This window comes from Patella vulgata, chromosome 1 (genome assembly GCF_932274485.2).
Source record: "Patella vulgata chromosome 1, xgPatVulg1.2, whole genome shotgun sequence".
In the NCBI taxonomy this organism is placed as follows: Eukaryota; Metazoa; Mollusca; class Gastropoda; family Patellidae; genus Patella; species Patella vulgata.
In genome coordinates this window covers 40319318-40346982 of record NC_065879.2, presented here as the reverse complement: position 1 = coordinate 40346982, position 27665 = coordinate 40319318, and the positions used below count along the sequence as shown (strand labels likewise).

Genomic DNA, 27665 nt, shown 5'->3' with positions numbered 1-27665 from the left:
AAACCCACGATTTTAGACAGACACTACTCCTTGTTTAGTACAAACGGGGAATCAAAACCACGCCAGTTGGCTTAATGACAGACCTTATGATACACCGCTCACATGCCAACCATTCGGCCGTCCAACTCTCACAAAATCATATGAAACATGAAAATGCATGGGCGTGGATTTAGGGGGGGGATGGGGGGAAGGGTCCCCCTCTTAGAATCGGAAGGGGGGGGGGCGAATAGGTCTCTGTCACCCCCATGATTTTGATCGCCAGGACGGATTTTCAGGTTTATATCCACATGAATGTCCCGTTCTGAAGGCTATCTAACCACTGCTTGGGTCTAGCCACAGTAATTCATCTTCACGATATCTTCCTCCTTAATTGTAGGTAGTCAATTTTACCATATCATCATCATATTACCCCTAGTTACAACTTTCATCGAAATAACACTGGTCAACTGTTCGTAATTATTATTTTGGTTTGGTAATGAAAGGTTCCAGGGTTCGTCCGTCCCCCTCAAAAGTTATGACAAATCCACGCCCTTGTGAAAATGTAAAGTTTTATGTCAGATTAAGATATCTTAAAGATACATTATGGGAGATTAAATAAAGAGCTGGTAGTTCTCACAATAATAGTTAAAAACTAGATAATGTAAAGGGAATTTGCTGAAAATTTCAGTCAAATTGATCCACACTGAACCAAGTATTCAGTGATTGAATTTTGGGCCTAGTCTCGATCATCATTACTAAAGTCAGTACGATAAAAAACATAGTCTCGATTATCCATTTTTTGATTTAATCAGAAGCAGCAGACCGGGTTCTAATCCAGTAAATATCGCCAGCTAGTGATGCCATCGACAGTTGATTATGGTCATGATAAGTTAATTAATGTCTAATTAATAATTTAGATAACATTTCAGGCCTAAACAAAGACCTGCAATTGGCAGATTTAGCTCTTGCATAATGTTTGTTTAAGTTCAAGAGGAGTCACTTATGTCTTCCCTGTGGATTTGTTGACCATGACATTTTAAGCATGTTAACCAAGAGTTTACTACCTAAAAGCAGTGTAATGTAATATACAAGTCATTATCTTATTAGACTATCTCCCTAAATCTCATGTAAACTCTCAACTATCAGATGCCAAAATCCACCAGCCAACATTAGATATATTTGTTGGAAGCACAAGGCAGAAGTAAAAAAGATTAATGGATATTTTGCATGCTGTGAGAATTGGCTTCGCATAAGAGATAAAGTGAGAGATTAAAAGTATTGGAAAGTGGCACAAAAAAACAAAACAAAGGAAGATAAATGGTGTCATAATTGTTAAAAGAGACGAAAATGTTTTCTGAACAGCTTTTTGCAATATTGCAGTTAAAAATGAGATTTTCAGTGGATTAGAATCTATGATGATTAAGATGTAGGAGCTGATAGTTTTTTAAGTCTTCTTAGTTTAACAGTAATTTATAATGAACATACACTTTGTACTTACCACTGCCTTATTTCACCTTCCGTGACTGAAAATAGAAAGAAGAGAAAAATGATCTTCAAATAGCAATTAACAATGTCTGTGGTCTGTACAGCAGGTTTACCAGACATGGTCTGAAGCAAAACGGCAGGCTATTTTATAGAGAAATCAATGGGGAATCACAGTAGTCTAAAGAACACATTAACATTTTGAAATGTTGTAGGTTAAATTTCTATTATCAATAGTTTAATTAAATTGCATGTCTTTCTCAAAGAGATAAATGAAACAGATTTTAAGTCAGTGTGACATGTTGAAACATCAGGAGAAATGCAAGACCACAAAGTTTATCTATCATAATACAATGTTTTTCAATAAACAGATATCAGATCTTTGGCAGAATTATCCCATCACAATTGTCACGTAGCCTGCATCACCTGAAGGAAATGACCTGCCAATTCAAGTCAGTGAAAATATGAACCAATAGCATAATTTCAATCAAATCTGTGAGGTATTGATGTAATGAAACTATACTTTGTGGTTTACCCTTCATTCAATTAGAGCCAAAGTTATTGTATTTCCAAGTCTCAACCAATCAAATTATTTATCCCTACTTAATCTTAGAGGAAAATACTTATCATCACACTCTATCATGACATTCACCTAATAAACATCTAAACCAAGTTTGAACATTCTAGCTCAATTAAAAGCAGAGTTCTTGTGTCCCAAAAAGAGGGATGGACAGACAGAAGAAGATAACAATCTTGAAAGTCCACTCATTTCTTCAAAAGGCAGGGGACATAAATATACCATCAGAAGGCAGAGAGTTATTGCATCGACAGATGGATAAACCCATTTTATTAGTTCCCTGTTTTGTTCAAAAGGCAGGGGACAAAAAATATTATATCTTTGTCCTGATTTGATCTGTTTAGTGTTGAGTAGATATTAACCTCTCTCTCTCCATCTTGTATTTGTTATGCCAAATATTTTGCCCTAACTGCCTACACAGATAAACAAATGCTATTCTCTACTTAATCCAATATAGAATTATGTCTGCCTTTTTTCCTGGCAGAGATAGAAAAATAAATAAGACCCAAAATATATTGCTAATTGTAATAACACTGCTAAAGTTAGTTCGATCATTCACCAAAAGGCATTTACTCATGTTTGTCTTACTGGTTAAAAATGAAAGATTATTATGTGTGGAGAAAATAGTAGGCTTATCACTGCTCAATGCCCATTTGAATGGCACAAGAGATCCTGATAATAAGACTATTGCTACATGGTTAAAGGCGTAGTTCCAGATTTCACAGGCTTGTACAGGTGGGTTCAAAATTTTTAATCAAATGCCAAAATTGAAAGAAATAGCCTATTTACCCTGTGTGAAAGTTTCAATATTGAGACATTCCCAAAAGATCGTCAAAGGTTCTTTCCTGACATTCTTTGATGATATGACCTGATAAGCGTTACTATAAATTATTTTTCTTAAATTTCAAAGGCTTATTAATATATTTATCCACACACAAATAATGGTTGACAGAACATGATATAAATATGGGGTAAAATTTTATCAGAACATGGGGTGAGATTACATCAGAACATTATATGAATATGGGGTGACATTACATTAGAACAGGCCGAGAAAGTTCATTGGGATTTTCCAATGTGGTTTCCCCTTGTCAGTGGTGCAGGACGGAGGGCCTGACAAGGACAGCAGTCTAGTCATTCGGATGGGATGCAAAACTGCGGTCCCGTGTACACAGTGGCACGCACGTAAAAGATCCCTTGGCAGTTAAAATTCGATATAAGAGTAGGCCATAGTGCTGCTGTGCCGGCAAAATTTCCTTCATAGCACACTGCATGCCGTGTATGCCTGTCTTCACAAGCCCTGTTGGAGCTGAACAGTAGGACGTTACATGAGAACATGATATAAATATGGTGTGACATTACATGAGAACATGATTTAAATAGGTAACATCTGTGTAATTGTCGCAATGATTGTGTTTGTATATTAAATGATTGTAAATTATTTTGTTAAATTTAATAATGTTTTCTAAATGACTTTGTTCAGGGTGAATTTATAAGGACAAAAAAAGGCTTCTAAGAGGTCTGTTTGGTGGCACTGCTGTGACCTGATGTGTTCACTTAAAATAATGATTCCTCCCTAGTCACGTGTTCCATAAGCAACTTCAACTTCTTTATTTGCATATTACATCCATTAAGAACAGTATACAAAACATACACATACATCAATATACATATACAAAAATATATTTTACATGGAATAATATATTGGAATAGAAGTCTAATATAAATGTTGTTGACTAAACTGATCATCTCCATCTTTTTTACAACTTAATACAAGCCCCCCACTTACACATTGGTAAAAAGAGAACAACGTAACAACTGATATTATTATGTCAAAAAAGTATTGTTATTCCTTTTCAAATCCGCAATATTTCGTCACAAGCAGTGTGCACTCTGATGTAGATTACCAAATTGTGGTGTACATATCAAGTTTTTACCTAAACCTTCAAATCAAGATCTGAATTCTTCCCCCCAGACAATGTGTATGCAACCAAATCTTGGGAGTGTTCCTTTAAAATAGATAGTTAATGGTACCAATAAAAACAGTGGTTCAACAACAGAACAGATGTAATCTATGTAATACATTACATATTGGTTCTTCTATTTAATCTAAACAATACTTACCATTGGTATACATCTCATTCTTAATAATAACACACCATTCTGTTTTATGTTTGTACTATATAGTAAGGGGTTTTGGCTCTCTATTTTAGAAGCACTGGATATACTAATGGGTACATGCCAATCAAAATCAACAAAAAATGGAATGGAATCGGTTTCAAATCTTGACAACATAGTCATTTTCAGACAAACATATGGTAAATTTTATTTCTGGATTTGTGACTGGAGGGAGAAAAAATTTGCTCAAACAGCAGTATTTCCAGGTACTCTTCTTCGAATTCCAACTGCACTGGATTATTTTACAAGCATGGTAAAGTGCATATTGATGGCACCCTGTATTTCATACCATCGAAATGACTAGGCACACTTTTTTCAACTTAATTGGAGGCCAAAATAGAAACTCAAATAGCCTATACTACTTCTTTAAAGATTTCTAGTCATAATATCAAGCAATTCAGAATTGTCAATAAAAAGGGGTTTACGTAAATAAAATTGCTTACATATCTTTGATTTTTTTTTCAAAAATACAATTGTTGCTTTCATTGGATTGCATGTGTTGATTTGTTGTTTTTTTTGTATGACAATCTGTTTTCATTTAACAGTGGACATCTAGAAATAGAACATGGCCCATTACTAATACAATAGCACATCAGACCAACTATCTCCAATACTTTATTTTAATGTAAATCAGAGAAGTTTAATTAGCTTCTTTAAATAGAGGATTTTACCTATTGCTTAGTGCTTACTGAAGTGAGTGTCCTGATAAATGTGACATCTGCAATAGTGAAAGCTCATAGACAGTGTTATTAAGGCTGCAGCTGAAGGTTTGGAAAATATAGCTGGTTGATCACAGAGCTGACCTGGATAAAAAAAATATCTATCAGTCTAGTGTTTTTTTTACTCAAATATATCTGGGATGCAGTAGGATGGAGTCTGGGCAGGGCCTCTCATTTACTTGTGTGTGCCTGTATCCCCAATGTATCTTGATCCAGTACTGCTGGAGCTGGTATGGCATCTTTATGGTAACTGCACATTTGACCACAAGATATTTCTGTTTGAAAATTAGTATGTTTAGTTTGTTACATTTATAAAGCATTTACAGTTTGTTGACTAAAATAACCTCCTTCAGGCTACATCATAATTTACAGCTCAAAATTTATAGATATAGCAAGTGTCTATGGAAATCTGAGTTAATTGTGCTACCTTTATTACTTGATTAGCGTTACAATACCTGTCAATCAATCAATATGATATAGTAATAATAATAATGGCAAGGTGTCAATATCTAATTATGAAACATACGTGACTACATGGAAAACTAATTAAGCCTACTACACCTACTAAATACACATGCATACATAGGTTCCACAGAATTCTGTAGCATAGGTGTACTGGGATTGGCGTTTATAAACAACTGTATTCTTGCAGTGTTGTTGGTTGACGTTGACGTCAACGAACACGTCTCCTGATCATGTCCTAGACATGCTCTATAGGGGAAAGGTCAAGACACATGGCTGGCCAAGGCATATATGGACAAAATGGTGATGCTGGAGGTAGTCATTCACGACACGAGCATTATCATCTTGAAAGATGAAACGTCGACCTGCACGTTGAGCAAAGGGCAGAACTATCGGTGCCAGGATGTGGTCACGGTAGTACACACCAGTGACCCTTCCTTGAACAATATGCAAGTCCATTCTGCCAGTCATGGCGGATTCCTCCCCACACCATAACAGACCCATGCCCGAATCTGTCATGCTGTCTCACCTTAACGTTAGCATGACGCTCATTTACATGCCTCCAAAGGCGAGCACGCCTATCGGTGAAATCATTACACACGGCCATCAACGATTACCAGTTTCTACGCTGCCTACACCATTGACGCCTGTTTGCCATGTGCTGGCGAGTTAATGGAGGCACAACACGTGGTCATCGCACATGCAAATGGGCTGCATGTAGCCGATTTCTAATTGTTTGGGGTGTAACTCGAATTCCTGTAACTTGGTACAAGTTTGCAGAAAGCTGATTAGCCGTTTGTCCTCGATTTCGCAGGACCTGTGTACGAATGTATCGATCTGGGGCCTGTGTAGTGGCTCTAGGAGCACAAACGAATGGCTAAAAATAGTAATAGCTCATCATTTATAAAGACAGATTTACAGGAAACAAAACATACGCAATTATGTCGTCAAAGCAGTCCAACTAGTCTTCATCTGTATAACATCATTGGCATGACATGTTCAATGACAAAAAAGGCCAATAACTGTGTAAGTCATGAGAAATTGTTGTAATTGTTAATCATCACATGAATTGAAACACAAATTGAAACCAGATGATATGAATACTTTCGCTAGTTCCTACTAAGTGATCAAAAGAAACTGTTAAATTTTACTTAACTGAACAGTGTGTATAAAATTCACGCAGATTGGATGAGAACTTTTGTTGCTAGAGTCTTCACAAAGTTAACAAGGGATATAACTCTAAAAGTAATCACACATGCATTTTCCCAGACAGAAGCATTTCTGACAACTCGAAAGATTTTATATGTGAACTACCAATTTCTACACAGATCCTAAGATTTTTTGTTCAATCTGATTAGAACACTCCACCCAGAGAAATCGGAAGATAGCTTGAGTACCGGACCAATATACCAACCATTTAAAGATGCCAAGCCATAGTTACAATCTGAATCAATGTTTCTTCATTTCCATATATAGAACTATTCATTTCAGTAGAGTGGTTAAACTGATGTCACCATGTAATCAGGACTAAGTAATTAAATGTCAGTTACAGTATATATCTATTAATATATATTTTATAAACAACATTTCTTCACTTTCTCTATCAAATTATATATGGTACTAATAATCATTGTTGTGTCTTATTATATATATATATATATATTCTTTGGAACTTTTTTGGCATGTTATACATTTCTCTATCTTATAAGATATAGTACTAATAATCATTGTCATGTTTTACTATATATATATAAATATATATTCTTTAAAAAAATTTTGGCATGTTTGTACATTTCAAGCAGATCAGATGATAGGGTAGAGAAATGGGGTTTAATGTCCACTTGACACAACTAGCTCATTTCGGGACTAACATACTGTGCAATTTCATTCCAAAAATTAATTTGCACAAGGGTCTTTTAGCCATTAGAGAAACCGTTAGACAAGGAGGGCATATGGGTCTTTAGCAATGGGAAAAAACCATTGGACCCGGAGAAAATCCACAAAGTTGTCACATACAGGTGTGGATCTAAACCATGTCATATGACTCAATGACAGACCTTATGATCTAAAGCACACATGTTAGCCCATTAAACGCGAAACTCCCCTAAGATGGTAGGCACAGGGAAAGGTAACATAAGCCATTTCACACAAAAGCAAGTCTTTTCACGATTTCAAAATGGTAAGTAAAATTTTATAGACCTTTCCAATACTAAAGGCTGGTTGTTAGGCAATGAAACATACACAGCAGCATACAGCCAAGTCATCCCAGCAGACCACACAGGTTGTCACATAAATTCTTCTGTTGGTAATAGGTAATTTCAAGAGACACCAAAAACTCATCAAGAATAAGAACCAATAAAGAAATTATCAGAAATAATTAAAATTTTAATATCTCATGAACATACACTGTGTATAAATTCCAAGTCAATCACAAGATTTTTCAAATTGGTAATCAACAGTAATCATTGGAAATCGTTGAAAATCAATACAACATTTGGCACGTCATCGAAACAACGTTTTCCAGCATGACCACAGGACCCACTCTCTGGTTCAGGCCTACTCCACCCCACACCATTCTGCTTGGACCTCCCAACGAGTCTCTTTCTATGACACATTGGTCAGAATAACGCTGGTCACGTCGACGCCATATTCTGGTCGTGCCATCTGCAGTTGATACCCAATACCGATTCTCATCTGTGAACAGAACAGTTCTCCACTGTGTGTGTCACCAGTTCTGGTGTTGTTGCGCAAACTGTAGACGTTCACTTCACGTCGATGGCGAGTGGTGAGGATCAGTCCACGGTAAGGTCTACGGCAATGGATGTTCTCTCTGGTGAGACGTTGGTGCACTGTATCGGTACTGATGGGTCTTCCGTGTGTTCCCACTATCTGATGTGCTGTCTCTGATGCCTGTGTGAAGGGATTCTGTACGTACTGTGCAGAACATGGCGGTCTTGTCGCCTTGTGCTAACCCTTGGTCTACCAGTTCGGGGGCGATCATCCATGGTGTTGGTGGCCCGAAAGCGTTGTTGAAACCTGAAACCTTTAGATGGTCCGAACATTGACCTGGAAGTGATTGGCAAAGGCTTGGGGAGTGTGACCAGCGTCAAGTCTTCCTCTGAGGTCGTGGCATGCTGCCAACGTTGTAGTGTGAACGATTCACCCAGGTATAAGGCAGGTCCAGGTGAACAGCACGTGCAGCATGAGTTACATGAAAATCATGGAGAACACATTACCATATCAGAAGTCAGGTTGTGTTTTTGAGAACATTTCCTGGGTTCAATTCTGTGTTTGGGAAGGAGCCTGATTGCTCAGGTAAAGTTGCTCATGTAAAGTGGTCACAAATATGCAATAAAAACATTTGTCAAGTTTTATGCAATGCGTATATTCAGAGTAACATACCAACCTGACATTTCTTTTGCTGATTAGTATATATACATGTAATTTATGATGTTAAACTCCAGATTCCAGATTCTGATATGAATTTCTGAACCATACCCATATATGTTTATATTGTGCTCCACCAGGGAATTTATTTGACCAGGGAGAAGATAAGAGAATTTAAATGCGTTTCAATCAAATACTGTCAAACCTTTCGTACATGTGCTGAAAACACTGAAAACTGGTGAATGATTATGGATATTCATTAATTAATTACTTTGTAAATAAAACTGAATTTCTTTATAAACCATGATGATCATCAGAATACATATTATGTCAATTAAACTGCAGATAAACAAAAAACAGAATTCTTTTTACTCTGCATGCACTTTTATCATAAGAGAAACTGAAATGAAATGAAATGGGGATTAAAGTTCTATTTCTCTGCATTGACCCAGCTAATCTAGACAGGCATATGCCATACTGTGTGCTATGAGGGAAATTTTGCATGGACAGAAACGCTACAACCTACTATTATATTGAATTCCAAATGTCAAGGGTTCTTTTACATGCACACCAGTGTACACGTGACCTTAGATTTCCATCCCATTCGAATGACTAGACATTTTTTTCCGCAAGCCTTCCATCCTGCATCACTGACAAGGGGAAACTATGCCATAAAAGAAACTTATCTGATCCAAAACGTATTGTTTATATGTAAAATAAATACCTGTGATCTATAAATAGAAATATACTAGTAAATGTATACAAGATGTCATGATGCTATTTATACCTATCAGATTATTGTTTAATACACTGCTCTCTGTAATCACAATAATGGCATATTTAACAGTTTCCAAAGTTAACCACCAACCGTGTTATTCTCATATGCTGTATAACAATCAGTTCTTGACAGAACTATTTGATCGTAGCCCAAATAGGCTTGATTGTTTGGGTTGGATATCAGTGTCAGTTTCAGGGATTGAAAATGATGTTAAAAAATAAGCACACTTTCTCTATGTTGGTGTAATTTTGTAGAGGTCATATCCTTAAACTTTATGTTTGGATAAATCTTTACTCATCTATATCTGTTTCTCACTTTTTAGATTTTTACTATTTATATATTTTTCATACTTGGTTCAAATTTTATTTATTATTCTGTGATAGTTGTTTTATTAAGTACAAAATATACTTTGAAATTATATATATTTGTCTTATATTGTACACCCATTATTTGTGGCATGCTGTCTATAGCCTGGTTGGTGCAACATTCATTTTACTTTTATTTTCAATTTCATAAACTATTTACTTGTCAACCACATACGACAACGAATAGATGACATGAACTAGGGAACTGTATTACAGAATAAATGGAATGAACTATATGGAACTGCATTAAACAACAGATGGAATAAACTATGGAACTGTATTAAACAATTATATGAAATTGACAATTTGCTTGTTGAAGCCTTCAGCCACAACGGCACTATGCTATGCTATATACATAGACTTTAATATTTCAAATCATAAAAGTTGTTGGGTTTTTTCACATACAGTTTTATCATTGACTCATTAATAATAATATGCTATGCTATATACAAAGACTATATTTCAAATCATAAAAGTTGGTTGGTTTTTTTTTCACATACAGTTCTATCATTGACACATCAATACGACATGTACATGTACATTTGTACGCCTCCACTTTGTGGAGTGATCATAATGAATTATTCATGAGATAACAATGTTCAAAAAATAGCTTCAAGTCATTAGTCATGTATAATTAGCATGTTGTACAATACTGTAAGTTTACTAATTAACAATAACAATTCTTTAGAGACCCCAAAAAAAATGTCTGCTATTTTCTTCTCAATTTGTGGTTTCATTTACTTAATGGTTGTATAAAAGAGTTCAGCTTCACTTGCTGTAAAGCACAATTTTAGCACACAAAGAAAGCAGAATAATATTTCATTTTGTTGCAAGATAATGTGACAGCAATTAACCCCAACATATTAAAGATCGGTTTTTAATGGCCGCAAACAGCTCATATAAAATGGATCACACCGAAGAAAAAAAATCATTTAAGTGATTTTATTGGAAGTATTTGGCTAAGTAAATCAGTGTATTATATGGCTATGGAACATGTATTAATTCTGTCAAAAAGTCTTTTTTATCATAAAATATTGTTAAAAGATTAATAAATAATTGAATTCCATATACACTATTACCATTTAAGGACATAATTAAAGTTATGCTATTGAAATTGAACTGACACATGTTGCCAGGCAACAAAACATATCCTTACCAGCAGCTAAGTCAGCAAAAGCGTTTTGAGGTAAACATCATAATTAAAGCCTCTGGTATTAAGTGCAGGGGGACTGCCCAACACATAATTACACAAAACAAATCTACGGACAAGACACAATACGCAAAAATTACAAACAAATGTACATATCAAAATTTGAATGGATCCGAGGACTAGCCGTAAGTGTCCACTGCACTGTACAGTTCCAGGCCTGTAGGGATACAGACTTCACTCAAAATTGAAAATCAAGCAATCAGGAATACGACCCAGAGAAAAACATTGTGTAATACCAGCACCAGTCATGATCTGCTATATGCCCAATAAAATATGAATTTAAGAATTCAGGTATAGTGACTATAAAATGAGTGCATATTTTCCATTTACCACAAAAAACAGAGGAAAAAATAACAATACTGTATACAAATAAGCATATGGAGAAATGCAAACCGTTTTGAAAGACAGACGCTTGCTGACTGAATGATGTAAAAGGAGGTAGGTTGCCAAATGATGTCAAGATTTAAAATGTAATAAAAAACACAAATAAAAAGGGTGATAATTCAGATAAGACAACGCCAAAAGGTTAATAAACTATCAATTTAGGAACTAATCCGAATTATTCAGCTATGTGATTGCACAAAATAATACGTAATACACTTATAAGGAATGCAGTCCAGGTATGTTGAAGAATTCGTACTATGAATGTGTATTTATATAAAATAAGGGTGATAATCCAGATAGAATAGGAAACAGCAGAAAATTTAAAATAATTATTAAATTAGATCATTATCCAATATGTATTCGGTTAAATACTTATCAAAAATTGTCAAACTTGGTATGTTAAAGGAATAGAAGCTTCAAAATTTCTTTTAAAATGCGTAATTGTGTTCTCCGCCTTTGGCAGTGCACTTAGAATAAAGAGATTTTATTCTAGAAAGAAAATAGTTCTTTATCGTTACATATTGTTAAAAATCGTAATGCCTGTGAATAGAAAACATTATATAGCGTGACATCTGGTATGTTACTATAAACTGACGGGTATTTTACCATTTCAAGGCCAAATTTGTCCGTTTTGTCAAAAATACCGACATTAAATTTACTGTAAATTATATTAATATCCAAGTCAAGAACAGATGCATTTATAGTGCCACAAATTTCTTTATTCAATATTAGTTCTGGGGGATATATTTCACTTTTATATTTGTTGAAAGTTCTGTTATCATTGATAGGTGATATGTCATCGGAAGGTATAGTTTAGACTTTTAGCTACTTTGTAATCAGTTTTTTATTTAAGATCCTGCAAGCAGAATTCATATTTATATAAATGTGCACTTGCCATAATTGGGGTGGCAGTTCCTATTGGTAAACAAATTATTTGCTGTATTATCTGATCCCCAACCTCAAATATGACATTGTCAATGAGAAAATGTATTGAAACTTTTCTTTGTCAAAAACCACAGTGTCGGCCATCAAGTTTCTGCCTTTCCCGAAAGCTCCATTAAAAGCTTCATCCACAAACCAATCAAATTTATCTTTAAGATCTGAATGTTGAAGCATAGTATACAAAGTAGAAAAGTCAAATGTTTCTATTGATTTAGCATTAAATTTTTGATTGATTTTATCTAAAGTTTCTACGATGGGTTTGTTTTTAGCAATTATGAATAAACTATTAATGCCAGTGTAACTGCAAAGTGCTCTGCACCAAATGGCATGTTGGATTTGGCATAATTAAGGTCCCTTGGTTATTGATTTAGCCAATTGTTTTGTTTGGCAGTTGCTGGAGGATGTACACCAAATTTTATTGGGTTTTTATGGAATTTAGGTATAGAATAAATGTAAGGTAGTGCATCTATTTTAACATTATCTTTAACATCAATGCTAGTGTTGAAAGTATATTGATTATGTAAAATATCTGGTTTAGTCAAATCCATAATGTATTTATAAGTGTCATTTTTGGTGATGGCCCAAAGTCCTTGCTATGGAAGGATAACATTGCCAATATTATTTCAATGTTCACTGTACAAACTGCATATGTCAGCAGTTCAAAATACGTATTTTACAATTTGCAATTTCCATTGCTCCACAATACCATTGTCACAGTGTTAAAATACAGAATACACTTTTCAATAATACAAATACAGTATAGTAGTTATTTTACACATTACTCTTCTCTATTCTGCATGGATAGTACAAAAAACTGAGGACCTGTGTATACATTGGCATGTATGTAAAAGATCCTTCGGCAATTGGAATTCGAGATATGAGTAAGCCATAGTGCGGCTGTCTGGGTAAAATTTCCCTCATAGCAACTGCATGTATGGCATATGCCCGTCTTCATTAGCCTGGTCGGAGCAGAACAGTTTAAACCCCATTTCATTTCATTTCATTTTTTCAAAGTATGTAAATATAAATGTGCCAGAAAATTATTTAGATATTTGAAAAGAGAAATGAATATGCTTTTTAGTGATCAGTAACATGTTATCTGGAATTCGTATTAAGACAGGCATGTTTACTTTAAATACCTCACCCCAGTCATTTAATAGAGTTTATTATTAAACTCTATTTCATTTCATTTCATTGATCGTTTTCCAAAAATCTGTAATTATGAGTACCGCCCCCTTCTACTGACCTTGGCCTTGCCCTTGTAGATTCATCGCGTAAATTATTAATTTCCGTCCTAGTCCGGGCTTTCCATCCTAGTCCAGGCTTTTTTTCCGTATGCAAATGAGCTTCTTTGTAGATCCCATATTAGGTATATGTTCTAATATCTTAAATTCTATTATGCATTTGTACATTATGCAAAATGCAGAATCGAGAATGTAATGTGCAAAATAACTACTATACTGTATTTTGTATTATTGAAAAGTGTATTCTGTATTTTAACACTGTGACATTGGTACATGTATTGTGAAGGAATGGAAATTGCAAATTGTAAAACTAAAATACGTATTTTGAACTACTGACATATGCATTAAAATAGTATTGCCAACGTTGTCCTTCCAAAAAGTCCAACTTCAGTAAGAATATTCCTAAAATAGTATTTTTTACAGGTAAAAGCAATATTGTTGTTAGCCTTATTGACAGGCGTTAAAACAAATCTCTCTTGAAGAGTGGTAAGGCATTCAGCTGCAGATGTTTAAGACCTAGTGTTTTGTTTAATATACAGGTACTTGATTCTCTTTGACAAGAGATCCAAAACCATGTTTTTCCATTCTCCAAAAGATTCTATAGGTGCATGAAATTTATTAGACCAAGCTACTATGCATTTCCTGATTTGAGATTTTTGATTATTATGTAACTTTTTGAAATTTGTTTTACTTGGTTGTTCTCAAAATTGTGGTCCAAAGTGGATTTATTAAATGTTTTTCATATTTTTATCTTCAACAATATCGAACTTTCCTGTGAGTATATGGTCATGAAACTTATCTTTAAACGGAGAATTGGCACATTGACATGGTGTTTTATTGTAATTGTCAAATTCTTGTATGTCAAGATTCTCAATAGTTTCATGGTAGTTGAATATTTTATTACGAATTGGGGGTAAAAATTTGAATACTACTGTCGGTGAAATTTTAGGAATAGTATCTGGTATAGATTGAATTACTGATCAGTCTCTTAAGATTCTATTCAATCCAATGTCTTGTATGTGTTTATCTGTAAAAAGGATTTGACATAACACATCAGGTTTTTTTTTCTTTCGTACTTTATGAGGTTGTATTGAATGCCTATGTGAAAGTTTACTATTTATCAAATCAATTATAACATTGTAATATTACGGGGAGAGAGAGAGAGAAATGGGGTTTAACCTCCACTCCACACAAATAGGTCATTTCAGGACTAACACATGATTCAATTTTATTTCATTAATTCGCTTGCGCGTTGGGGTATTTACATGTAGCAGTGGGAGGAAACCGGAGGACCCGGAGAAACCCCACGAGGTTGGACAGGCAACCCTACTCCTTGTCGAAACCCTGCCAGTTGACTCAATGACAGACCTTATGATACAGCGAGCGCATGCTAACCATTCGTCCATCCAACCCTCGTAATATTGAGAAAAAAAACGTTGATTAGAATAGATGATATCCTGTATGAAGACACCAAGTTTTTTAGCTGTTGATGTTTTCAAAAAGGTGTTCAATTTGTCAGGCTAGGTTGAGTACACAAGCTGCACAGGAAACTTAATCAGAAGTATGGCACTGGCATATAGAATACAATTCATTCAAAATAATTTCCAGGTCTTTTTGAAATTTCGATTATAGAACAAGAATTAGTAACAAAAGGGACATAAATAGGGAGCAGATTGTTGAAAAACATTGAAAATTTATAGGCTTTTTTGAGGTAGACAAACCATATCAATATCAAAAATATCTATGGATTATTGTGACTTCTAGTATTAAATACGAAATGTGAATGACAGACTGGCCTGTATAACTTCATAACAAAAAGGTATAACATTCTACATTATCATCATAAATCCTTCTGTCTTTCAATAGGCTGGACAACAAATTTAAATTTCAGCAAGATAAGATAATAATTGAAGCCTCTAATAGTAAGTGCACTATACGCAAAACAAAGCCTGCAAGATAAACCTGTGGACAAGACAGAAATTTATAGATATTGCAAGAAATAAACATTGAATATAACAGCCATAAGCGTTCACTGCGTTGTGCAGTCCTGGGCAATTAATGATACAGGCTTCACTCAAAATGTTAAACAAGCAGTTGCCATGCAAGATACGCCCACATTTTGCAAGAGATGGACAGAGAACAAGCTCAAAAAAAGAAGTGATTTTTTCGTACAATCAAGGGCCATAATTCAGGAAGTTACAATCCGATATGCATGAATATTGAGAGGAACCAAGATCTTTGGGTTATAAACATGTATTTCAAGTTACATCAAAATCGGATCAAAATTGTGTCCACTCTCTAGAGGGTCCAAAACCTTGATATACCATATATTTACATTATTTGCGTACAAGGGGCAGCCATTTTGTCCGTCAGTTTTGGTCCGATTTGTACGAAATTCGGACTCAACCATCATAAGGGTTTAACAGTGATATATTCAAACGTTTTTTAAAATCGGATAAAAATTGTGACATCTAGAGGGATCACATCCTAAAAACGCGACTTTTCATACAATCAAGGGCCATAATTCAGGAAGTTATGATCCAATATGTGAGAATATCGACAGGAACCAAGATCTTTGGGTTATAAATATGTATTTCAAGTTTCATCAAAATCGGATCTAAATTGTGACCTCTATAGGGTCCACAACCTTGATATACCATATTTTTACGCTATTTGAGAACAAACGGCGGGCATTTTGTCTGTCAATTTTGGGCAGATTTTCATGAAATTCGACCTCAGCTGTTTTTAGGGTGTAACGGTGATATAATAATACGTTTTTTTAAATCGGATAAAAATTGTGACCTCTATAGGGTCCACAAGCTAAAAACGTGATTTTTCGTACAAACAGGGGCCATAATCCATGAAGTTTCGATCCGATACATGCCAATATCGAAAGCAGCCGAGATCTGTTGGGGATAAACCTATATTTCAAGTTTCGTCGAAATCGGATAAGAATTGTGACCTGTAGAGAGTCCACAAACAATTGTGGACGGACGGACAGGGGCGACGGCATAATACGTCCACATAAAAATGTGGGCGTATAAAAATTGTGACCTCTATAGGGTCCACAAGCTAAAAAAGTGATTTTTCGTACAAACAGGGGCCATAATCCATGAAGTTTCGATCCGATACATGCCAATATCGAAAGCAACCGAGATCTTATTGAGATAAACCTATATTACAAGTTTCGTCAAAATCGGATAAGAATTGTGACCTGTAGAGTGTCCACAAACAAATTGTGGACGGACGTCCAGACATACAGGGGCGACAACAATATACGTCCACATGAAAGTGTGGGCGTATAAAAACGATTCCCAAAAAAGCTGTAAAAGAAATAATGCGACTAATCATTAATAGTGATAGTCTGCCAGTTAATATCATGAGTTATATCGTCAAACAATTTTAACAATAAGGGGGATAATCTGGATAGAATCTCCGAAAACATTAATAGCATTCAACAAATATAAATTTCAAAAAAGGTTTAATCATAATTGAAGCCTTTACACATGATGTCATAGCAAAGGGGCATAACTCTAGTTGTGATTACTGACAAATGTTGAAAATCAATAGGATTCTTCATTTCAATTTGATAGGGGGATAGACAGGATGACTGCCATATGTGATACATTAAAATGTTGGCGAACAGAAATGGGTAATACATAGGCCCTACAACCAAATAGCACAAAAAAGCTATATACCATTAGAAATAATTGCATTAATGATTCAACAAATATGTATCCTCAAACATAATTAGACGCTACTCGAACCTGAAAGCAATAAGGAACATAATCAACAGAAATAAATGCATCTTGGCATCAATCAGTACACACTAATTTTTGATTACTGGTTAGATACTTAAGATACATTCCCCCATACAAACTTTGTGATATGATATATTTGGACTACAAACATATTCAAAGTAACCAATCTATCAAAAATTTGCTTCAATTCCCTCCCAAAACTTTGTATTCGCCGGGGATACCTACATGTATAGCTATAAATAAGCTGTTGTTAGACGCAACGTCTATGAACTTAGCTTCATTATGGGAGGGTCCATTTTTCAGAATGTATGCTAATAACTATTACTTACTGAACATTTACACATATTGAGGCCTAAGTAAATTCTTAATTATTTCTGTCAACTTCTTTTCCCGCCGTTTAATTGCAGAGTCTTTTGTACGTTGACACCCCTCAATGTTCCCAAAACTGCCTAACCATTTGATCAAAAAATAACAAACGCTCCCTCACTTAAGCTTGCACACACTAAACTGGCAGATAACAGTCGAGTTGCCAGTTAGTGATACCATTACACTAATTTTTGACTACTGGTTTAGATACTCAAGTTAAATTGGATAAAAGATTATAAGGCTACCTTAATTTGTCATCCGAATGCAAAAGTGCAAAAAAAAACAACCCAAAACTGTGAACTTAACTTAAAGTAGCTAAGTCTCTAACTCAATATCATCAAAAATCTTCGACATTGAAAACACAAATTATTTGTCAATTCAAATCAACATTGATCTTGTGATCTTACAGGGAAAGGTGGGCTTCTGATATCCAATATTCAAGACAAAATAAACATTTTACCATTGGTACACGAATCGTGTACCATAATGCGTTTCAGCGCCATTTGGAACAGGGGACTCAAAGAACAGGGCCAGACATATTCCACAAGTCATGTCAAATGGTGACGCTATATTCTTATCTGGAGAGCATGCGCAATAAATACCATCGGTGTAGACTGGAAAAACCAGACGCTAAAGATTGCCATTCACATGAGACTAGTTTTTATCTATCATAGTGAGAACTGCCAGCTCTTTATCTAATCTTCCATAATGTATCTTTAAGAGGTCACTCCTATTAAGTGGTCAGTCGTGAAAATTCCCTCGATTGGACGGTCGCAAACCCAATATTTCAGCCTCAGTACAGCAATGGCTAGAGAGGGATTTCTCGGGCTATTACTTCAGGAATATGACCTGAAGGCCTTATTTCCCAAGCTGGCTATCTTTGTGGTCTGATCAGATTGGTTTAAATTGCTGGCATCCACTACCTTGTCTACGATGTAATATATGGAGCGGAATTAAGTTGCTTTTGCTTATAGTTCTTGTGATCATCATACTCTTCTGGTTTGGATAACTTACATATACAGCTGGGCGATATTTCGGTTTTTCGATATAAAACCGTCACAGAAATAAAAGCCGTCAAAAATACCGTCTTCAGAAAAATATTGAAAAAACGAACATACCGCGATTGATTTTTCTGGATGATATTTAACATAAATATTGAAAAAATGCCTTCTTTTTTTATGTTATTTACAATATTTTATTTCTTAATTATGAATAAATAGCAATAAATACCGTTATAAACTCCTGAGTGTTCATTTCACAAAGTTAGCTAATGCCGAATATTTATGCCAAAGTTAGCTAGAGCTTAATAAAGCAGAAATATAAATAATGCCAACTACTATATTGAGAGTTCCGGTAGATTGATTATCATTCAGACTCAAAGTTGGACGTGTCATGGTGGTCCGTGATCCAGAAAAATGTATTTGACTAAATCAATTGACATTTTTTGACATTTACTTACGTTTTATAGTATAATTTTTGTATTTTTGCATTGCATAATGCATTTTCAAGATGGTATGCACTTGAATAAGAAAAAATGTGTTTGCTTGGGTATATAATTAGCATTCAATCGTACCCGTAGTTATAAAAAAACATGCACGGCCGAAAGAACACAAACTTTTTTTTTGTGCCTCATTCATGTAAATATTCTTAATTTAAATAAAATATCATAATTAATATACTGGAAATTAAAATTGTAATAAACAACATAGACCAATATATTTAGCAAGTTTTCATGGCTTAAGAGATCTGTGTTTGAACCAGCTCATTAAATTTTGTTTGTAAATACGGTATTGTATTAATGCTAAAAACTTTTAATAACATTGACTAGAAAGTGTCAAATAAATACTCCGGGGGTATTTCCAATGTTGTTTTTTACATTTAAAAAGTGATAAACTGAATTTATTGATATTGTATAAAATATCGCGATGTCTGATTCCAGGGATATCGCCCAATTCTATTTACATTTATACAATGTATATATCAAGCTGTCTGGATGCATTACTTAAAAATCAGCTGGTGAGAGCATGTAAAGGTTTTTAGCAGTGGGAGGAAACCAACCAAAGGACACGGAAAAAATAGGAAGTGGATAAACGACCGGATTCGGTTCCTGACGAAAATTTACTACGAAACCGGATATCGTCTCAAATTGGCCAATTTTATCATGTGGTTATTAGCAGTCTTTTCCAATATGGCGGCCTCTACAGGCATCCTTGTTGGTGCTGAATTTCCGACTCTAAATTCACTTTTAGAGGCAAAAAAAAAAAATTTGAATTTAAGAATAAAGTGATATATTGGCGAAGAGATACGCGGACATTAGAAAATGCAAGAAAGCGAGGAATTAACATTCCAGATAACCCAGAAATTCTTTATTACTCGTTAATTTTTGCCTGCAATTCTGGTGGAAGAACATTTAAATCAAAAAGTACCGGAAAGAGACCACAATTACACGGGTACGGTTCCTTTATTTAGGGTTAGGGTTAGTTTGGCCAATCAGAGACGATATCCAGTTTCGTAGTATATTTTTGTAAGGAACCGAATCAGAGACGATATCCAGTTTCGTTGTAAATTTTCGTAAGGAACCGAATCCGGTTGTTTATCCACTTTCCAAAAAATAACACTCCTTTATGGTCATTTATTGGCCTTTTTGAGGTAAATGTGCACATATTATATATACTGTTTGTCTTGTTAGTAAATTTAGGCTAGATTAAAAAAGTATCATTATTTTGTTTGTAAAAATTTTTTTTATTATTTTTCATGTTACTGATCGTTATTTATGTAAAAATGTTTATATTGTATGTCCTTAATGGATGTTTCGGTGCAATATTGAATAAAAATCTTATCTTATCTTCATGATGAATACATTTAACTTGTCAAATGACAAATGTCCGAAAACGCTTCTTTTGATGTATCTCCAACTGGCAACTGGCAACTTAAATTTTTCCTAGTATTTTTTCTGGCTTTTGATGCAAACAACATCCTTGTGATGAATAAAAATAATCTGCCTTCATTTCCCATTTTTAAAGCGTTTAATTTCACCTTAACCAAAGCATGCTATTTTTGGTAAAAAATATATGTTTCAAGTTATTTCTTCGTTGTATACTTACAATAGGTAGTTTTTTGCAACTCCTCAATTTCTTCGGGTTTCAATTTACTAGCTCGTTTACCCATCGTGTGTTAAAGATTGGCACTTCAGTTCCTTGGAAACTGTTTAAACATAACTTTTATTATTAGTACAAGTCGTTACACTTCTGTTATTTCACTCCTGCTATATAAACGCATAGAAATCTGATCCATATTCAAAGCAAAGTGTTAGTTAATACATCCATAAGAATTATAACAGGTAGTACTTCTCTGGTATATCCTTTGAAAACCCCGTACGCCGCTGAAAACTGTGGAATATTCTACACAAGCTAATCAAGTAAACCCTTACTACAAATACCTCGCAGAATTTTGATTTATTCCATAAATCAAACAAAGTTTAATCACATATCTACGGAACACAGAGTTTTGAACTATATTCCCTTCCCACGTTAAACAAAGTGTAGAGTTCTGTACGTTACATTTTGCTATCACAGCCGTAATATCCACTTCTACTGCTAGAATGGTAATGCCATTTACTGACTGCACGCGCTACCGCCAAGACGTTGGAATCTTCCATTCAGTGAAACCCCAGCATATCTCGTTATACATGGGGGGAATTTGTATGTGATGATAAATGCGTGTAATGGCTATTTTTGTATTACAAATAAATCAGTTACCGATAGTTCTGTTATCGAAAATTTGTTCAACCGGCCGTTTGCTCTGGCAACCACAGTGTGGAATGGAACGTTTAAAAAAAGGGATGCCTCCCCCCCCCCCCCCGCCCGCGAAAACAATTGAAGCGCCATGCAGTAGAGTTTATTTTTCGGGTTGTCCGGGCAAAATTTTCTCTATATCACGGCGCTACCGCACTTTCGTACACCAGGTAGCGCCTATATCATGTTTGTATTGGCCCAGTTGGTGCACAAAGGCAGAAAGTTAAACCCATTTCATTTCGCTCCCAAGTTTTTAGTGTCTTGGAATGTTTCTCTGTGGACTTCACATCGGCTTCGGATTGGATTTCAGTTTTGTCACTATAACAAGAATGGAAAATTAATAATAAAAACTGCCACCCCACCACACATAATATAAATATTGTTTTTTGGGAGCCCGGACGGGATTTTTGTTCCTCATGCAAAATCATGGGTCACCACGGCCCAGGGAGTGATTTATTTAATTAAATTAGCTAGTGGGTTGGTTTTTGTCTGTGGTGATCATCATTAATATATTACATGTGTATAAAATAATGCCGCTCATCTGCTTCTCTTTCCGAAAAACATCTTTCTTGTATCGATATAATTACCGTCATTAATTGGTGTGCTGGATACCGATATAAACATATCGATATAAACTTGGGATATTGGCTTCATATTAAAAAAGGTAATGGCCACTAATGCATTATAGACATTGGTACTAAATTGGAATGATTTATTATGGTCGACATTCGTTGTTAAAGCTGGATTACAACTTGTACATAAGGTGGATATTCATTTAAACCATTTATCTACCTGTCAACTGATCTTAGAGAAAAGAAATATTATCAATAAATACCAAAGCTAGAACCTTTGCAACATCGCATAAAAATTGTTTAGACACGTTTAACAAGACACAAGCACCCATTGATCAAGATGCTTTGTTTTAAGGAAATCGTTGGAAACAAAATCCATGGATAAAAATAAAACGAGAAGATAAAATTGGAAGTCTGAAGTTATTCCTGAAAGAAAAGCAAAAAACATATAGCGACATTTATCAATCTAATTAAATAAGATTACAATTTTCGTTCCTTTATTTTTTCTGATATTTACTCCTTCGTGTAACAATTGGCTTGAATATAGGGGCATCAGGGGCGTACATAACGATTTTGTTTGGGGGGGGGGGGGGGTGTTTAGCCAAAATGCGACCGACTGATTCCCATACCCCTAGTACGAGTGACGCAGTCAGGAGCCGAGCACCACAGGTGCAAGTTTTGTAGGGGCCATGTGCAGTAGCGGATCTAGATAGGGGTGGGGGGGGGGCAAATCTAGGGCGCCACCCTAGCCACAATCCCACCCCACAATGAATGTCAACAAAATACTGGCTATAACATTAAGTGTTCCGGTAGAACATAGATGATATTGTATAATTATATAGTTGTTTGCCGATCGTTGTCTCGCCGGAAAGCAGTTTTATTTAAGTTGACATAAAGTTTATGTCATATATATGGTTGTGCCTATAACACTGAGCAACCTGAGAAAATTTTGAAAAATTGAGTCAATATCTTGGCATTTGAGGTCATTGCTGGGAGAAATTCTTGTGGACGAGAGGACCAGAAATGTGAATCAATTAGACAAAATCTCGAGATCTGCCCCTGTCAATTCCGCCTGTTTTGCAAGAGTTGACAGAACTATTGTATAGTCTGACGCCCCACGACCCACACACCAGTGGTACTACTAATATAACTGGGCAGTTCACTATAACCGGAATATGATAGTGCTGAGACAGTATAAGACAACAGAGGAGTGGAAGAATGATGTTATAATGGAATCGAGCGCCGCAGGCTCGAAAATTTTTTAGATGTGTAACCGAGCTTTTAATTTTTGGGACTGGGCCTGACAATTTTAGTCAATGTCATGGCAAATGGATCCTCGTTAATGAGAGGATAAGAAATGGGACAGAATCTTGAGGCCTATCTGTCAATGTCGCCTGTGTTGTGAGAGTAGAACTAACAATTCTACAGTCTTTTGACCCACGACTCATTAGTGGTACTACCAACTGGGCAATTCACTGTAACTGTGAATATGATATTGATGAGATAGTATAAGACAGAGAAGGAGTTGAAGAATGATGGCATAATGGAACTGAGCGCAGATATGTAACTGAGCTTTTAATTTTTGAGGACTGGGCCTGAGGGCACTTTACCTCAATTGGGCACTTACTTGGTCTCTGAAATGCCCTGGACTTTGGGGAGAGATTTTGCAGAATTCTGGTGGTCAGAAAACACCCCATTAATTCATTTAGTCTGAGACCGACTGCGGTGAGCACTTTTTTTTTGAGACCGAATATTTTTTTGCCATGGGGTGAAAAACATTTTTTTCAAACATGATAAGTTGACAAGGTTATTTTATACTAAAGTTTTGCGTTAGTAGCGTGACGTGTGCAGTGAGCACTTATTTTGATACCGACTGCTCAAATCTTACGACCGACTGCACTGATTTTGCGACCGACTAGTATTTGGGATCTATTCTGGCATTATTTTTTTTGTTTGTTTGTTTAAACATAGTTTATTGTACTATAGAACATAAATAAAGTACAAAAGGATTGGGACAAAAGTTACGAAAACTTACCGATGCCCTCTCCACATATACTATTCAAAAAAAGTAGGGGATATTTGATTTTGGGGGCATAATACTAAAATATGGAAATGACTACGAAAAAAGTCACTATAGAACCTAACAGAAGAAACATTTCCAGTTACATGTGACGCCCAAACGCACCAATAGCTACCGCATGGAATGCAGGTGATGCTTGGGATCATCATGGGGGTCCAACCCAAGATTTGCACGACTCTGACTTTGAATGTTACAGTCATTGTGGCATTGAATTCCAGGGTGGAAACATCAGTTTAATTGTTTTAGTGACCAGAAAACAAATTTTGATATGCGTCGGCTTACCCAAAATGAAAGGTTACGTGCCCTTGGCATGCTACAGATCGGCACAACACAGGCGGTTGTGGCGCGGACGATGAATGTTTCTCAGTCTGTCATAAGCAGGCTATGGTCCAGATACCGTGATACACAATCTGTACAGGACAGACCACGCTCAGGTCGACCAAGGGCGACAACTCAAGCCCAGGATCGATTTATCCGTACCTTGGCCTTGAGAAATCGTGTCATCACAGCAAATCAGATCAGCGCTCGTCTTCAAACAGACACTGGTGTGAGAGTGAGTGGCCAGACGATTCGGAATCGACTGCATAGGGGTCACCTTCGCGCCCGACGTCCTCGCGTGATCCCTTGTTTGAGAGATCATCACATTCAGGCAAGACGTCGTTGGTGTAGGGATCGTCAACACTGGGATAATCGACGCTGGAGCAATGTGATGTTTTCAGATGAGTCAAGGTTCACTGTTGATTTTTTGGACAGACGTAGGAGGGTGTGGCATCGTCGAAACGAGCGCTTCCAAGACGTTAACGTCATCAGACATGATCGATTTGGGGGTGGTTCTGTTATGGTGTGGGGAGGCATCACTGTTGCTGGAAGAACGGCTTTACATGTTGTTGCAGGGCGTGTTACAGGCCAGTACTACCGGGACAACATCTTGGCAGTCCATGTTGTGCCGTTCGCACGACGTCATGGCCGCCGTTTCATCTTCCAGGATGACAACGCAGGATGTCACAGGGCCAGGATCGTTACAGGTTACCTCCAACAACAGAACATCACCACATTACCTTGGCCAGCACTGAGTCCCGATCTCTCCCCCATGCTTGGACAGAGGTTACGTCAACGTCAACAACGTCCTGCCAATGTCCAAGAACTTGCTGCTGCGTTGCAACAGGAATGGGACAATCTGGACCAAAATGACCTTAGACGTCTCATTAGGAGTATGCCACGTCGGATCAATGCTTGTTTGGCAAACAGAGGAGGATTTACCCGTTACTGACTTGGTTGTGATGCTGTGGTAACTTTGCTGTTTGACCCTGGGTATCATTTTACCCTTATAATGGTCAGTCTGTGCCTTACTTAGTCTAACGATCATTTGGAATAAATCGATGAATGTAAACTTCATTTCATTTTGTCATTTGTTTCTTCGTCAGTTTCATTAGGTGACTTTAATAACACTTAAAAATCAAATATCCCCTACTTTTTTTGAATAGTATACATTGTAATTGACAGTTATGATAGTACAATTGAAAAGGACATACAAAAACGGAGGATATTCATGTTATAATAGATAGTTAAAAATCCCATTATAAAGAAATTCTTAGATATTTGGTTTATGAAAGTAAATTTTTCGACATGCTCAAAGAATCTCACTGGGGGATTTAGTATCTTCTTTTGAAATTTAATATGAGTAATCACCCTTGCGAATAAAAATCGAAATTGAAAGTTTGAAGGGGAAACTCACAAAGTAGTAGTATTACGTACACAAAAATAAACAACAACAACAATCAACACATTTTTACAGTTGTGCAAATAGAAAAACAAAACAAAAATGAAACTACACTACGCATACTTATAAATTGAACCTTTTAGTTGATTTAATATATTTTTGTACTTGATTAAATATATAAATGTTAATGTCAGTATTTAAACTAGAATCACCCCAAAGAAGTATATTTAAGGTTATGGTGGTGAAGCTACGTATAGAATTGAAAAGTTCATTTCTTTCAATATCAAACAAATTACATTCCAAAAGATAGTGCTTTGCGTTTTCGGATGACGCGCCACAAGAACATTCAGGATTTTCAATTAAATTTATCCGAAAAAGATCTGAGTTGAGGGAACTGCACCCATGACGAAGTTTTGTGTGTAAAATACACAACTTTCTATTACCACGGCGATGCATAATTTTGAGACCGACTGCAGTGACTGCACTTATTTTGAGACCGACTATTTTTCTCCCTGGGGGAAATTTTGTTCTTAGACCTACATACTCACAAAGTTATTTTATACTAAATTTTTGCGTGAGTAGCGTGACGTGCGCAGTGAGCACTTATTTTGATACCGACTGCTCTTATTTTGATACCGACTGCTCTTATTTTGCGACCGACTGCACTGATTTTGCGACCGATTTACGCCCCTGAGGGGCATGTATTTTCAATGGATTTCTCTTCTAATTTGGTCTGAAGCATTGCGGCCATGAGAGGACGAACCATGTCGATATTAATTAGCGTTCCGCAACTTTTCGTTTCGGGGCTACCCCGATCCCCTTTTCTAAAAACCTTGTGACCGCGATAGAGGTTACAGTTTTAACGGATTTGTTTTCAGGCTGGTGAACACGATAGCGATCGTATTTCGTCGGGCACAAAGTTCCATATCAAATTAAGTCAACATTCGAGTTTTCCTTTCGGATAAGCTGTTGTTTGAGATCGGTAACCGTTTGGGTTTTTTGGGGGCGTCCTTTGCCACCCCTTCCCTTTTCTTCAAAAGCAGTGTCACCTCGCAAACGTTTAACGCCGGTTTTGTATCTTGGAGTGGTGAGGTGAGTTCGAATTGTCAGGCAAAGTGGGCGCTAAGGGTTGGGGGAGTTTTATACGGCATTTTAGACTAACCCTTCAAAACGTATCTTCGAAAAGTGGATCTTATACAGCTTATTGAACAAGAAAAAGTCGTCATCACTCCTACTTAATGGTGCGCCATATAATAGTCTGAGTGGTTTACTTTATAGCTTACATTTCTAGAGTTATGTTGATAGATGTTTATCGCAGCCAACACCAATCAATTGATTATGATAAAGCACATTTGCGTGTTGAAAGTCATTTACAGAATAGTTGTTCCTCTTCGAGAAACCATTGATAGAATGGAGAGAGGTGTATTAAGAGTCTCGATGATAGAAAGTTTATGTTAGTTTTCTAAATGCTTCCTGTTTATGCTCGGGGTGAATCACATCAATCCCTGGATACCCACTCGATTACATTTGAATTTGTATAAGTTTGCACACCTGTGTAGTAGAACAGTTATTATCTTGAAAGTTAGAAGAGCTTGATGTTTAATGGAAATGTGTCAGACTTATCATGTCTTCTATCATTTACACAGACTATTGGTTACTTTGAAC

General features: G+C 36.0%; 1 protein-coding gene across 1 annotated transcript in view; it reads right to left on the bottom strand.

Moving 5' to 3' along the window:
- LOC126826029 (neuronal calcium sensor 1) overlaps positions 1–21571 on the bottom strand; it is a 77325-nt gene extending 55754 nt beyond the window's left edge. Inside the window, exons 1-2 of the mRNA XM_050555543.2 lie at positions 20939–21571; positions 1478–1502 (exon numbers count right to left, since the gene is read on the bottom strand). Of these exons, the coding sequence (XP_050411500.1) occupies positions 1478–1502; positions 20939–21002 (89 nt within the window). The 5' untranslated portion in view covers positions 21003–21571. The remainder of the gene's footprint in view (positions 1–1477; positions 1503–20938) is intronic.
- Between the last annotated feature and the right edge of the window lie 6094 nt (positions 21572–27665).